Raw genomic sequence first — 16,534 nt, forward strand, 5'->3', positions numbered from 1 at the left:
ATTATTACATTGATCAAATCTGCATACTATGCCTACATTTTGTCAATGCTAAAGATGCATTAAAAAATTCATTCTGGCAAACCCTGTTGTCGCAAAATTAGCGCGCATGCCATTGAAAATTTTCATCATGAACAATGGTTGTAAAAAAATAAGTTCTATATATTACATATAACATGGTGTACGCGCATTATTAAAGAAACTGTCCCTCTCTGGTAACTTATTCATGCCATCGGCTGCAATCTGGACCCCAGGTTTCGAACACACGGCCCGCAAAGCTCTCGCCAGTGAAACCTGGCCCGCACGCGACTGTCTTTATCGCACTTTTATTTTTAGTATTTCTTTATAGCTATGGTCATGAGCTACACAGTCATGACTTGTCTAGATGTTATGAGTAGGAGCCCCTCGCAGAAAAAAAAAGACGACCAGGAAGTTGATAGAAGATTGGAAAAGGCTCGAGCACGTGCATTGTACAGCAAGGCCCGAGGCGCGTGACCCCAGCGGCGATTGGCGCGCGAGCAGCGACGAGCTGGCGTTGTCGACGTGGGCTTCATAAGAGAAGGACGCATCGCCAGCAAACGCACTGGCGACGGCAGCGGCAGGACATCGACTTAGCAACCTGTGACGCGGAGAAGACGGAGACCTCGACACGCTTCGATGGAGGCTACTGGGGATGCAGCCACTGTGCAAAGCAAGCGCAAGCCCCTTTGAAGCAAGCTTCCGAAGACAGTCCCCGGGTGGCCACGTCAGCATTGAGCACCGGGTATCGCCACCAGCCGCTTGGCCCAACCACCGAGACATCGCCACGTCATTGACGACAACGGACGACCACATCGGCAGTGGCAAGGACGACGACTTTGGTCGAGAGCATCGAGAGCCCCGACGAGGACACGACCGATCTCGGACATTAATGAGCCCCGAATCGGCTTAGTCAAGTAAGATAGACCTGAGTCACGAGCGGAGTTAGGAGGGTAAAGATTGGCGAACTACGTTTAGGACAGTTCAGCCTGTAAAGTAATTAGTTTGGAGGTTTACTTTGGTACCTATTACTCCTGGTTTTGTACATTTGTTGTATATAGAGGGTGTGCCATGTGCGAGTGTTTATTAAATGTGGTGTGTTGTTTTCTGAGTTTCGTCTCACTCCATCGCCCGCAGAAGCAGCCACACGTAATCCGTGACACTAGAGAATTTTTTTTTTTTCTGAAGACAACACCTGCAGTCAACATGCGTTGATGCGTAACTGCGAAACAAAATTCTATATGTCAGAATTGTCAAGATTTTAGTCTTTTTGAAGGTAGGTTTATATTGTTGATATCCCGGCGCCCAATCGCCTTCGAAAATGGTCGACGTAAACCAGATATGATGCCGATACCTTTTCATGTAGCCACCATAACCCCTTCATTTGAGAGACCTAACGCAGAATCTTGAGCTGTATAAGCTGAAAATTAGCCGTAATTGTCACTTACCGCCTCATAGAAGCCGACATTAAGGTCGATGTTCGTGATCCGCTTTCTCCCCGAGGCAGTGGGTGAAACATGAGCATGTAGATTTTTTCTGGTGCAACTCTCGACTGCTAGGGCGTCTGATACGCACATTCATTTGGGGACCTTAAAGATACACTAACGAAAAATATAAGAAGAGCTGGACATTGAAGAATGCGTCCAGTTTTGGTCGGGTGTGAAAAGTTGAGTTATTAGTGGAGATAAAGTGGAGATCGCATATCTCTTACTCAGCTTCTCTTAATCAGCACAGAAGGAATATTGTCACTAGTCAGATTGCCCTCAGCCAATTTGAAAGCGCCATCACACGTCTCCACGCATGCAATTACCCGCGGTAGAGTGATGCCGCGGCCTTCATAATTGCCAAGATAAATGTGGTTGCAGATTTTCAACCTTGCAGTGAAGATCTCCACAGGGAAGCACGGTTGCATTTCAGTGAGTCTGCAAGGATTTCCATGCTATCGCGGTGGCAGCAGCTTCCTGCGAATGAAGCTCCAACCGATGGAAACGAAGCATAGTTTTCGTTGACGGCATGTTGTTGCCAAATAGTACTGTGTATGTAAGTGCGTGTTAATACGTTTCGTTTTTATTAACGGCATTTTCGTTTTGGAAAACTCGAGCAGCAGTGCCATGTCGTGAAGAGAATAGCGGCAGAGCAGTGAAAGCAGAGCCATGCAAAGCCACTCGATCCACCCCTGGAATGGGGCACACGTTGGAAGAGCAGGTGAGAGGGTTCCGATGAGAAAAAAATGTACCATGAGATCAAAACCATTGAAGCTTCATAGTTTTTTGCGAGACAGCGGAAGAACATGGGTGAAATTTGCTGCAGAATCGCTGTGAGGCTCACTCGTTTAAACGATGTTGACATTACTGGAGCCAGACTACACCTGGATGCTATCATTGCCGACATAATCACCGGTATAAGCAATAAATCAAAACAAAACAAATGAGGAAGATATCAAAATAAATAGCTTTTGGCAAATCATGCTGAACTGTGTTTGTGATCATTATGCAAACTGAAAGGAGCGTTAGTATATTATATGTGTGAGGAAGAAGATATACACACGCGGAAGCGCATTCATATCGCCTGGCTCGCTCGGCTGTTCGCTGCCTGGCTACACCTTGCCTGCCGTTGCTGCTATCCTCCCGGTCGCTGTGTACCTTAATAAATTCCTGTAACAAGTGGTGGAGGTGATGGGTAGCGACAACCTGGAACTTGGCAACCGGAAACTTCAGCCAGCCTCTGCAATGCCTGATGAAGTACCAAATCAACCGCAGCAACAACCTGCTGTCCTGGTGCCTACAATGGTCTGCTTTGGCCCATTGCGTCAACGTGACCTAGCAATCTTCAGCGGTACAGAAGAAGAGGATGTTGAAAACTGGCTCGCCGAATATGAACGGGTAAGGCTGATCAACAGCTGGGATGACGTCGCGAAGCTCAACTACGTGTCATTTGATTTGAGCAGCGTCGCCAGCGTGTGGCATCGAAACCATCTACGCCACTTCCCGACATGGGCTGCTTTCAAAACGCACGTGACGGGAAGTATTCGGGCTCCCCGCTGTTCGGAAGCTTCAAGCCGAGTAACGGTTGAGAGGCAGTGCGCAGCAGATTTGTGAAACATTCACCAGCTACATTGAAGACGTTGTCGACCTGTGTAACCGCGTTGATGTCGCAATGGCCGATGCATATAAGATCAGGCATATCTTAAAAGGGATTGAAGACAAAGCCTTTCAGAGGCTGCTGGCAAAGAACCCGTCCACAGTGTCTGAACTTGTCAGTCTTTGTCAAAGCTTTGATGAGCTGTGCAAACAACGCACAGCCATGTGCCACTCTCATCCACAGGCGACTTCAATGTTGGGATTGGCTGTTGCTCCTGACAACTCATCTCTGCTGGTACAGATTAAGGATTTCGTCCGTGAAGAGGTCGCTTGCCAGCTTTCGCTGATGCCGCATGTTCACGACCAGTCGAATTCCCCGTTGGCGCCAGCTCTCCAAAACATCATCATGGATCAGGTCGCCAAAGAAGTCCCGCCTTCTCTCCATTAGGCTCCGACTGCAGCTCCCCTGACGTACGCCGCAGTCACTTCCAGGCCTGTGCTGCAAGGTTACAGCCCACGTAGTCTGCCTATTCACCCGCCAGTATCGCCACCCACCTGCTCAGTTGTACAGTACACACGAGCCGACGACCCTTAGCGCACGGAAGACAACCGTTTTATTTGTTTTCATTGTGGCCTTGTTGGACATGTGGCCCCTTACTGTCGCTTTTGCGCACCGCCTATCTCCAACAGTGTGCGTCCACCATTGGTCACGTATGCGCCACGTCAACCATGCCCCACTTATTCAGACGACTACTGATCTGATCCAACCTCCTAAATCCCACCCTCTTCTCACCGCTCGCCTTCTCCTCACGGCCGTACCCTTTCCCCCATGCAACGACGGCGAATCCCTGCGCGCCAGGAAAACTAAGTAGAGCAGTTCAGGAGGCGAGAACTGCAGTTATGGCAAAATTCATAAGGCCTCAAATTTCTCCCCAAAATGTAATTGAAGTCGCTATAGAAGGAACATGAACGCTAGCCCTTGTCGACACCGGCACTGCCCTTTCAGCGATTGATGCCCGCATTAGCCGCCATATCGAAAAATTCACGGCGCCTGTTTCTGGACTATCCCTTCATACCCCCAACGCGCAGCACATCGAGCAGCTATCCAGTGCCTTCGCAGCTTGTGTCGTCATCCAGGATGTTCTTTATGTGATTGAATTCATTGTGTTGCCATGTTGTTCTCACGACGTCATATTGGGGTGGAATTTCCTATTTACACATTGTGCGATCATCAATTGTGCCCGCACTGAACTCGAGTTTATCCCATTTTCGACAGACGTCATCGATGACAAGAATACATGTCGCAAAATCACAGTTTGTGACGACACCATTGTGCCTACTCAGTCGACTATTCTTGTCTCTATCTCTCGTAACTCTGAAGACGGCCGCTCAGTGCTTTTCGCATCGTCTGCACTTCTAGTTCACCACCGATCGCTGCCATTGCCATTTGCCATCCTCGAGTTCCATGCAGGCACCTCTGTGATGTACATCACCAATCCATAGCCCGAACCAATCACTTTGCCCCGCCAGGAAACCCTCGGCAAAGCCAAGCCGCTGGCGTCATCTTCGATATTTGACACCATGGACGACCCCACTGATTTGGCCACCCTCGAGACATCAACTCCTCGGCCACTACCACAATCTTTCACACCAGCTATAGCCAGCGACCTTACAATAACACAGCGAGACCAACTTCTTCGCTGGCTCGACAAGTTCTCTTCTTTTGACTGCCAAGCAAGGGCACTGGGCCGCACAACGACTGTTTCGCATACTATTGACACCGAAAGCCATGCGCCCATTCAACAGTGTCCCTACTGAGTATCGGCAAGTGAAAGGTGCCTTATTGATGATCTAGTGAGCGACATGCTTAAACGCGGTGTCATTCAACTTTCCAACAGTCCCTGGGCATCACCTGTCGTCCTTGTTCAGAAGAAAGATGACACAATACCATTTTGCGCTGATTATCGCTGGCTTAACAAGATTACCAGGAAGGATGTGTACCCGTTGCCACGAATTGATGGCGCACTCGGCATCTTGCAAGTAGCTGATTTCTTTTCTTTCTTGGATCTCTACTATGGCTACTGGCAAGTGCCCATGGCTGAGACTGACTACTCCAAAACCGCGTTTGTAACACCAGATGGGTTGTAAAAATTCACTGTAATGCCATTCGGTCTCTGTAATGCGCCCGCCACCTTGGAACGCATGATAGACGGCGTCTTACACAGCCTGAAGTGGCACACTTGCCTCTGCCATTTAGATGATATTGTCGTCTTTTCACCAGATTTCCCGAGCCATCTACAACGGTTGCATCAAGTTTTGACCTGTGTCCAAAATGCCAGTCTTCAGCTTAACTTGAAAAAGTGCCTATTCGCCGCTCGGAAACTAACTATACTAGACCACGTCACCTCCAAAGAAGGCATCCTTCCCGATCCTGCTAAACTTTACGCCATATCCGAGTTCCTGAAGCCTACTAACCTGAAAGCACTGCGCAACTTCATTGGCCTAAGCTCATATTTTTGGCGCTTTGTACGAAATTTTGCTACTACGATCGAACCTTTCAATGCATATTCAAACGAAACCATCAAATGAAAACGCAAACAGCGACAAGCTTTAGCAATTGTCTAGTGCCTAGTGCCATCCAGTCATCACTGTGGACATGCGCAGTGCTACCAAATAAAAACTGATGCGTGCCTATGAATGGTGATGACTGGATAGAGGGCACTATACATGTGGTTTCTAATACTTATCGCTGTTCGCATTTTATTTGGTGCCGATGGTACATGTATATATCCTTCAGTTTCTGGCATTTTTTTTTTTGCTTATTAAAGCTCAGTTCTCAGCAATAATGACATGAATGCATTCATTATAGCATAATTTCCCATCGCATCTAAACTTCCTGCGTGTGTTTAGTGCTATTCTGCACGAGGCCCACCACAGCAGACATGAGCGTAGCAGTCGAAATGCTACCACAATACGATCACGTGACGCCACCTTGTTTCACAGAACCTCACTCTAAAGGCGGGTAGCCAGCGGCCCGAGCACGTTTTATAGTGAAAGCTATTATGAGATCACATCACAGGTCACGCGCGGCACTGTAGTTGTTCGCCGCCATCGCCGCCGGTGTCCGTAAACCAGTATCTCAAGAAATAAAAAAAGAAACAGTAAATGTAAACACCAAGAAAACAATGGGATTCGAAGCCGGGTCCACTGCATGCCAGCCCAGTATTCTACCATTGAGCCACAGCGGTACGTGGAACTCGTGGATTCGTCCTTGCCGTCAGCCTTTCAATTGCATTTTTTTTTTACAGTATTCATTTCTACTTTCTTAATAATAAAGCCTCTTTGAAAAGAATGGAGTAATTGCTACATTTCAGCATGTCGGTCTGTTCATTCATATGAAAGTGATTTCTGAAGTGTGTCAATTCTGAGCCTATCACATTTATTATCAGCTCAATAGAAGCTGGTATGTAGACCTGTGAGGGTATGTAGACCTGTGAGGGTAGGGTAGATGGACAAGTATATTACAAAATTTCTTGGTCACCAGCCTGACGGCTGAGACAGGAAGAAAGTAAAATGGCAATAAAGCGCTTCCTGTCCCTTTTACTTTCTGTGGTAGTCACCGGGCTAACCAAAGATATTATAATGGCTTACTTGTAAACTTTTGAGCATAAAAAATGGACAAGAACAGGCAGACCCAAAGAATTAAAAATGCAAAACAAGCGATATGTTAGAAGGGTACTGACTTCGGCTTGTTGGTTTGCCGTACACGTAACTGTTGCATGTAAAAGACGTAGACAGGAACACAGAGAGACCCGTCTGTGTTCCTGTCCACATCTTACACGTGCAACAGTTTACAAGTGTGGCAAACCAACAAGCCAAAGTTGATACCCTTCTAATATATTGTAATTGCTTGTTTTACATTTCTGATGTTCTACAGCAAAAAAACGAAGATGAGTAGATTACATATAAACTTGCAAGACTTTTGTTAGATGACAACTGGCGGGACGGGAAAAAACAAATACGCTTAGAAAACGTTTAAACTTGGTCTTGCAAGACATATTTTAGATGACAACTAGCGGGACATTAGCACAGCTATCGGACGATCAGGTAGCCGTCTACGGCTACAAAATGTTTTGACCAAGATGTCTATTAGCACTTTTGACCAGCCGTTCCACGACGTTTATTAGACGTGAAATAGCTTTTTTTGTGTTTCATGGGTAGTTACGCCTACATTTGCAAATCATCTAAAACATCTCACAGAAATCTGCTATCTCCAACAGGACACTTTACAGGAATCTGTCTGTGATAAGCCATTACTTAACATATTCAGAAAATAAACAAAATAAAATAATACTGCCCCACACACCACGATTGCAGAAATGTTGAGATGTCCGTTCACTCGGATCATATATGTACACATTTTTCCTCAACATTTGCCAGGGATTACATAGCCGTATACCCTGATTTGCATGAAATACTAGTCCAATCTACCACCGCATCATAAACGATAATGTTCACGTCATGTGGGAGCACCGCTGACAACAACCATACCAAAGGAAATGCGACAAAGTGCCGACAGCGCACTCAGCGATGTGACCCAAATAATAATTAAATATCCTTTTCCTCAATGAGGCGACGACTGGTCTCGCACGTCTTGTCTACATACACGTAATCCAGTTCAAGAAAAGTTAATTCATAGGGTGGCTACCTAAGCTGGTATGCGCGCACCAGTGCTACTATGCTGCATGAAAACAGAATCTGACAGAAGTATTAAAGAATTCCTGTACATAACCTCAACCGCACTTTACCTGAATAATTTCAGTAACGTGAAGCACCCAAAAATTATTGCAAGAGAAGCATTGAACTAAACAACATGGTGAGTGAGCAAGTGCACAAGGAAAACAGCCATAACCGCTCGGATAGCACATTCGAGATATCTTGTGAGACTGTACGCGAGTGCGGGACTCGGCACACCACTAAAAGCGCTTTCCGTATATACAGGGATCAGTGCGATACAAGTAACCCTGGCGGAGGGAAAAACCTTCTATCTGTTAGAGGAATCGCCAGTGAATAACAACTGAATTGAGTAATGTATATATGGCGTCTTGGACCTCATGATCACGTCATGATTATGCGGAAATAAGTTTGCTGTCTCTAAGCAGAAGCCTGTTCTTACTTTTCACATCCGTTGGAATGCGGCTGCTGTGGACAGGAATGGAACCCACTATAGGTGTGTACGGCACGACACAGACCTGTTCACCCCTTTCATATTCTGCGAGCGCGAGCACTGTTGGCAATTGCACAGAAGCAACAGTAAACGTTTTGTTGTTTCATCTGCTACATTATTGATTCTGTTTTCGTCATTAATCTGCAGCTTGTGACAAGCAAAAAGGCAATGCAAACAGCACACGAAGCGAGCGCATGTTGTGTGGCCGCACCGCGGTGAGCATCGAAGAGTCCAAGCAGTGACGTCACCCAGGCCTCCCACCATGTGGCACCTCTCCAACTTCTCCGAGCTAATGGTATAGCTATGGCTCAACGTTGGTGTCCATACTAGGGGAAAATGCTATTCTAAATCTGATATGGCGCCCGTTACACCCAAAACGCCTACTACCGCTATTCTAAAACTCCCTATATCGCGAAACTTTGCGACACCGAGCTGCTTGTGTTTTCGGCAATTGCATTTACGGAAAGCGATGCGAGCTTGAACACCGTTCGCGCAATGAAGTGGCAGTGATCAGCGGCTCAGCGCATTTAGGTAGTCGCCTTTTAAAAGTGTGCATTAGGCTTGAAGTGGCGCTATGCCACAAGGGTGCCCGAGCAGACAGCCGAGGATGCGCTTACTGTGAATGACTGTGACAAGGCTTTTTCATTGGAGATAAGACCTAATGCACATTTGTCGGTGGTAGACATCTTACCTTCGTTTTTACCGTCAAACACATAACTTCAGTGGCACTAAAATCGGAATAATTGATCAGCCAATCCCCGAACTTATCAACATGATGTAAAAAATCGTTTGCGGCACATTATGGCATAAGTAAGTTCAGCTTTCCAGCGCAAAATGTCATCTCTGTATGCAGTTAGTACGCATTAACCCTGCAGTAGACATACGACAAAGCACTACGGCTTAAGCGGTTTGTGAATCCATTATTCTCTGCAAGACTCGGTCGGGGATTCGTTGCAACTATGTTTTAATTGTTAGTATGTTTAAAGTGGGTACGTACTAACGAGGTTTGACTTATGTACATTGAGGACACAATAAAAGCAAGTTGAAGCCTATTAATCATGACATCAGCACAAAATGATTAACAAAAGTGCAAAGCAAGCAGAAAGGGCATCATCATCATCATCATCAGCCAGACTACGTCCACTGCAGGACAAAGGCCTCTCCCATGTTTCGCCAGTAAACCCGGTCCTGTGCTTGCTGCTGCCAATTTATACAAGCAAACTTCTTAATGTCATCTGCCCACCTAACCCTCTGTCTCCCCCTAACCCGCTTCCCTTCTCTGGGAATCCAGTTAGTTACCCTTAATGACCAGCAGTTATCCTGTCTATGTGCTACATGCCCGGCCCTTGTCCATTTCCTCTTCTTTATTTCAACTATGATATCCTTAACCCCCGTTTGTCCCCTAATCCACTCTGCTCTCTTCTTGTCTCTTAAGGTTACACCTACTAATTTTTTTTCCATTGCTCACTGCGTCGTCCTCAATTTAAGCTGAACCCTCTTTGTAAGTCTCCAGGTTTCTGCTCCGTAGCTAAGTACCAGCAAGATACAGCTGTTATATACCTTCCTCTTGAGGGATAGTCGCAATCTACCTGTCATAATTTGAGAGTGCCTGCCGAATGTGCTCCACCCCATTCTTATTCTTCTAGTTACTTCAATCTCGTGGTTCGGCTCTGCGGTTATTACCTGCCCTAAGTAGACATAGTCTTTTACAACTTCTAGTGCACTATTACCTATCTCGAAGCGCTGCTCTTTTCTGAGGTCGTTGTACATTACTTTCGTTTTCTGCAGATTAATTTTAAGACCCACTTTTCAGGTCTCCTTGTCTAACTCCGTAATCATGAGTTGCAATTCGTCCCCCGAGTTTCTCAGCAATGCAATGTCATCGGCGAAGCGCAAGTTACTAAGGTATTCTCCATTAACTCTTATCCCTAACTGTTCCCATTCTAGATTTCTGAAAACCTCCTGTAGGCACGCGGTAAATAGCATTGGGGAGATTGTGTCCCCCTGCTTTACACCCTTCTTGATTGGTATTCTGTTGCTTTCTTTATGAACACTATGGTAGCAGTTGATCCGCTGTAGATTTCTTCCAGAATGTTTATATATACTTCACCTACGCCCTGATTCCGCAGTGTCTGCATGATGGCTGACATTTCTACTGAATCTAACGCCTTCTCGTAATCTATGAAGGCTATGTATAGTGGTTGGTTATATTCTGAGCATTTCTTTATTACCTGACTGATAGTATGAATGTGGTCGATTGTTTAGCAGGCTGTTCAAAATCCTGCTTGTTCCTTTAGTTGATTGAATTCCAATGTTTTCTTTACTCTGTTAGCAATTACCTTTGTAAATAGCTTGTATACTACAGAGAGCAAGCTGATCGGCCTGTACTTCTTCAAGTGCTTGCAATCTCTTTTCTTATGTATTAAGATGATGTTAGCATTCTTCCAAGACTCTGGCACTCTTCCCGTCAGGAGACACCTCGTAAACAGGGTGGGTAGTTTTTCTAACACAATCTGTCCTCCATCTTTCAGCAGATCTGATGTTACCTGATCCACACCAGCAGCTTTGCCTCTTTGCATACTCTCCAAAGCTTTTATGACTTCTTCTATTATTACTGGTGGGGTGTCATCTGGGTTACTGCTAGTTCTTATAGTATTAAGGTCGTGGTTGTCTCTGCTACTGTACAGATCTCTGTAAAACTCCTCCGCTATTTTAACTATCTTATCCATATTGGTAGTTATTTTGCCTTCTTTCTCCCTTAGTGCATACATCTGACTTTTGCCTATCCCAAGTTTCCTTTTGGCTGCTTTGACGCTTCCTCCGTTTTTCAGAGCGTGTTCAATTCTCTCCATGTTATACCTTCTTACATCGCATACCTTACGTCTATAAATCAACTTCGTAAGCAGTGCCAGTTCTATTTTGTCTGTTGTACTTGACACTTTCATGATTTGATGCTTCTTAATTAGGTTCTTCGTTTCCTGGGAAAGCTTGCCAGTGTCTTGTCTAACTACCCTGCCTCCAACTTCTATTGCACACTCCGTAATGATACTCGAAAGGACATGCTACTATATAAAGAGTACAAGCAAGTTGAATGACACATAAACTGCATGATTATGCAAGAAAAAGAAACAGTACCACTGCAACTTCATGTCATGCTTTCAAGAATCAATTTTTCCATTTGTTATATAAAGGGTACTGCATCCTGCTACAGTGTAGGCTCAAATGACGACTTATTGTGAATGTTATTCCAGCAGTATTTATTATAGAAGCTAAAAAATGTTTTACACCTTACAAGTACAGGTTCAAGCTCACATATTCATGCAATAAAAATTACCTTTTTATTTCCGGGACATTTTGAACAATGAGACGTTCGACTCATCCTCCTGAAGCAAACGCATCAAGTCTTCAACCAATGCGTCATACTCTGGATCCGAAAAGAGTTCTTCATACTTGTCAAGCTTTTTCTCCTTTTCTTGCACTCTTTTTTCCACTACAGAAACTGCATACAAAAGTCTATTTCTGCAAGGTAATGACACACTGTTAGAAATCATCATAGTAGTATGCAAGAATACAGGTTCAGTAATGTGCACTACTCAGCTGAGTGAACTTTGGATAATCCCAGTTACTTGTGGGCACTTAAATTAGGTGCCCGTAAGTAAAACTACTCTACCGTAACTTCATTCCCATATCTCATGCCAAAGTTATCCCATCGTCAATGCAAGTCAGGCTGCAAACCCTAAACATTTTAGAAGTGAAGCTCCTTAAGATATGGGCTTGTCCACCGTTGTCCGTCGTAGCAACCCCTAGTACTCATAGTGCTCACTAGTGGGCACTGCGGCGCTCGCTCCCATCACCAGCTTGTTCACGCGGGAGCGATTCGAGAATGGCGAGCGCAAGCTTCATGGATGAAGCGCTGAACCGAGTCATCATTCCGTACATCCACGACGTGGCCCACAATCTAATGAGGACAACCGGCAGGTGTGCGGTCGCTGTTCTTTTTTCTGCCCCCGAGAAGCTGGCTAGCCTGTGTAGGGCCATCAACCCTGCATCTATGTAAACCAGCACCTCTGCGATTGAGTATCGGAATAAATTTGTTCCATGCAGTCAAGGCATGGTGTATTCTCTACCACTGACCAGTGGCAAACGATACATAGGCCAAAGTGAACGGTGTCTGAAATAGCGTCTCAAAAAGCACACCTAAAGCATTTCTTTGATCCAGGCATTGCCGAGATTGTGGGTACATCCCCGAGTTTCATTTATGTGTGGTTGTGAAGCATCACCTGGACCAGGTCACACATGAAATACTGGTGGCCCTGGGAATAGCTAGGCTGGGTGACATGTCCATGAGCAGGCCTTCAGTTGTCCTGTCAGAAAAGGAAGTCTTGTTTTTATCAGGTTGACTGCACACGTAATGAGGATGTTTTTTTTTAACGATGATGCTGATATTTCATTGATTTATCTTTGTCTTTTTTGTTTGTTCTTTTTGTTTTAACAGTGCAAGTATATAAATGCGTGGTTTGATGAATTAACTTTTGCTGTAAGTCAGCACTATTGTGTGGGCCCTTCTTTGCCTGGTTTTTTGTCTTTCGTGCTGTTCCCCTCCAATATGCCGTACCAACATGCCCAAGCAACCAATTTAAGTGGCAATGAGTTGCTAATCATCATTGAAGACCTAAACTAAGAAAGCTTAAATTAGAAGAACAATAATAATATCTGAGGTTTAACGTCTCAAAACCACCATACGATTATGGGAGACTCCCTAGTGGAGGGCTTCGGAAATTTTGGCCACTTGGGGTTCTTTAATGTACACCTAAATCTAAGTGCACGGACCTCAAACATTTTCGCCTCCATCAAAAATGCAGCCGCTCCAGCCGTGGTTTGATTCTGCGATCTTTGAGTTAGCAGTCGAGTGCCATAACCACTAGACCACCGTGGCGGGACCGTTATTAGAGCTGAAGATAAATATGTAGCTGACTAAAATAATGTATGCTAGGTTGTCTCGCAAAAGAGCATAATTTCATGATACACAACCAGACCCTAGAATATCTTGAAGATTACTATGTATATCTAGGTCAAATACTAGCAGGAGAATTTTACTCATCCAAAAGAATTTCACTGAAGAGTAAGGATGGACTGGTACACATATGGTAGACAGTTTCAATGCATGGCTGACAACCTACCACTGTCACTATAGTGGAAAGTGTACAATCATTGCATTTTGCCAGACTTGACACATATGTTCCAAAGCTTGGAAGATAACAATGAAACTGAAAAAGTGACAAACCATGTGACAAGCCATGCGAAAGAAAAACAGAGAATAGTTGTAATGCAATGCGATAGGAATACGGCAGATTGCATCAGAAAACATGGGTAGCCAACATTTTATATTTAAGAAAACAAATGGGCCTCAGTAGATTACATTATAAGGAGGACAGATAACGAGGACGATGGAGAGTTTGAGTGATAGAATGGACATCAAGAGATCAAAAGCACGACTAAGAACAGCAAAGAGTTGGTTGGAATGAAAAAATAAAAAAACTACCAGCCATAAAATGAGAAAGGCTGAATGGCTCTCATAACAACATATGTAATTTAGATAACGCCAACGCAACATCTTGGTAGACTCGAAAGAACAAGAGAAGGCGTTTGGTAACATCTAGTCAATTAAAAAATATACACGCACACATATTCACGCGTACTCTAGTAATAGGCAGATAAAGATTTTATAGGCTAAATGTTTTGTTTGAGGTGGTGCAGAACGTATTCGTCTTAATAGGAAAAGTAATACTATATATCTTCTTAAGGCTGAAGATGTAACATAGTTAAGATGTGCCTCCCCGATGTCGAAGGAGTGGAAGCGGTATTCTGTAAAATCCACCTAACCACCTGTCCAACGATAATAGGTCGCGTTTATCGCAGTCCCTCATCACCTTTAGAAGCAATGCATTCCCTGTATCAATACCTGCACCTTCACGCTCTGGCAAGTAGACCCATACTGGTTGGCGATTTCAACCTTCCCGATATCGACTGGCTCACCATGAACCATCAGTCACCTTCGTCCGGCATTATTATTGATACTATGCTGATATTTAATCTCTCTCAAATTGTTAAAGAGCCCACATGTGTACAGGGGTGTTCTTCAAATGTGCTTGACCTAATTTTTATTAGTGACCACTTCCCACAGATAATGCCACCATTGAAATAATAGATGACTAATAGTAAAGATTTGAATACTTTTTTACCTTTAGTTGAAAACCACATTCGTGACACTCATAGCTGAAATTATATTTTTTTCTATGCTTCTTTTCTCGTTTGTACAGTTTTTGGTTGCTTTTTCAATATATCAGTATTATCAGTGAATTACGTAGTATAATATTTTCATGCATATCTGCCAGACAAAGGTTGTTGTGCTTTTAAACTGTTCATGTATCTATCATCATAGAATATCTGTAGTCGCGCATTTTCGCATGTAAGTGCAAGTGTATCTAGTCTGTATTTGGTTGTATATGTATTTTTTTTATGTATTTTGTTTGCCCTCCTGCAATAATCCCCGTTGGAACTGGCAGTATAAAAAAATAAATAAAATAAACAAATATCTGACAAAAGCTCGGGAACTAACCACGAACTCCTGCTCAGCGTTCTTGAAAGCCAGAAAGAAATTATGCGCCGTATGGATGAGTTCAGTGCAACACAGGCTTCCCTGACTATCACGCTAGACCATTGCGAAGCGCGGCTAGATTCGCTTGAGTCGTCACTCACGCGCTTATCAGCTACTCATGAGAAGGTTCTGGCAGTAGAGACTTCTGTGCATAGATTAGAAAAGTATGTAGTTAAAATCGTAGATAAAGTAGACGAACTTGAAAACCTTAGCAGGCGCAACAACATCATCATTCATGGGCTCGAAGAGCCACAGAATGAAACTATAGAATTGCTTCTTAACACAGTAAGCAAAGATTTTTTCAGGGTAAACTGAATGTAACAATTAAAGTTATAGAAAGATGTCACTGGCTTGGAGCCAAGTCTACTAGCAAAACAAGACCGATTATTTCAACGCTTATTGATTACTGCAAAAAGGTTTCGATCTTGAAAAACTGTCTTTGGTTAAAGGGTTCCAACCAACGAAATATTTCTCTCAAAAAGTGCCTGTCATTAGAAAAAAATTGTGGGACAGTACTGCCATTCAACGAGCCCGCAAGGAACAGGTGAGGCTAGTTTTTGATAAGGTATCAGTGAATGGAAAGCTTTACACGTGGAATGACGAAAATGGTGAAATAACAGCTGTTACAAAGCGCGCTCTTTGGTGACATGGAAAGAGTTCTTATCCAATGAAACTATTGAATGTTAACAGCAGAAGTATTGTAAATAAAGCTGCAGATTTAGAATACCAGATTTCCGTTCACGATCTAGAAGTGATAGCACTTACCAAAACCTGGCTTCACGATGGCATATATGAAAGCGAATTTGTCCCTCCTGAATTCGAAGTTCACCGTCGAGATCGCAACAAAAGGGGCGGCGGCGTTGCGCTATTGTTCAAGAAAGAACTAAACGTTGTGTGCGTGAATAACCCATTTAATGTAGATGCTTTATTCTGCAAGATATGCTATGATCAATATTGTGTGATGATTGGTATCGTTTACAAACCACCAAGTTCTAATCTAGAAATACTACAACAGTTGAAAAACTACCTGCAAAACAATACAAGCAGCAATACCAAGATTCTCTCATGTGGAGATTTCAATCTTTCATCTGTTCATTGGTCTACATTTTCAGCTGGTAAAAGAGATGTTGCCAATAACAAAGAGCTAATAAACATTGCTTTTTGCTTTGACATAAACCAATTAGTCAAAGCGCACACGTGCATTCAAGATAGTAGCATATCAATTTTAGATCTTGTCTTTGTGCGTAGCAACATTCCTGGTGAAATTCAATGTGATACAGTAGATGGGATTTCGGACCACAAATCTGTCTTAGTTCAATTTAGTTCCTTCATAAAAAAAAGGTCCACTAATGCAACTCGTGTACCTGTTTTTTGTTTGGCCGATAATACTAGTATTATAGATAGATTAGAACTACCTTTCAATGAACTTCTTGAAAGCACAAGAAACGATTCTGATAATGTAAATACAATGTGGTTAAAGTTCAAGAACACTGTGCATGCTTGTATATAGCTCTTCGTTCTGTTTAAGCTTAGGAAAACCAATGTGTCTAATCC

The 16,534-nt window shown here is 43.8% G+C and overlaps 1 protein-coding gene across 2 annotated transcripts in view; it reads right to left on the minus strand.

Annotated features, from left to right (window-relative positions):
* The window catches only part of LOC119176178 (uncharacterized), a 181,353-nt gene that overhangs the window by 7,477 nt on the left and 157,342 nt on the right, over nucleotides 1–16,534 (minus strand). Inside the window, exon 9 of one of the 2 annotated variants that reach the window (XM_037427333.2) lies at nucleotides 11,657–11,841. In XM_037427333.2, the coding sequence (XP_037283230.2) occupies nucleotides 11,661–11,841 (181 nt within the window). In that variant the 3' untranslated portion in view covers nucleotides 11,657–11,660. Of the gene's footprint in view, nucleotides 1–11,656; nucleotides 11,842–12,514; nucleotides 12,687–16,534 lie in introns of those variants that run through there. The other variant, XM_075877242.1, reaches the window with a different exon arrangement.

The sequence above is a fragment of the Rhipicephalus microplus genome, chromosome X (assembly GCF_043290135.1).
Source record: "Rhipicephalus microplus isolate Deutch F79 chromosome X, USDA_Rmic, whole genome shotgun sequence".
NCBI lineage: Eukaryota > Metazoa > Arthropoda > Arachnida > Ixodida > Ixodidae > Rhipicephalus > Rhipicephalus microplus.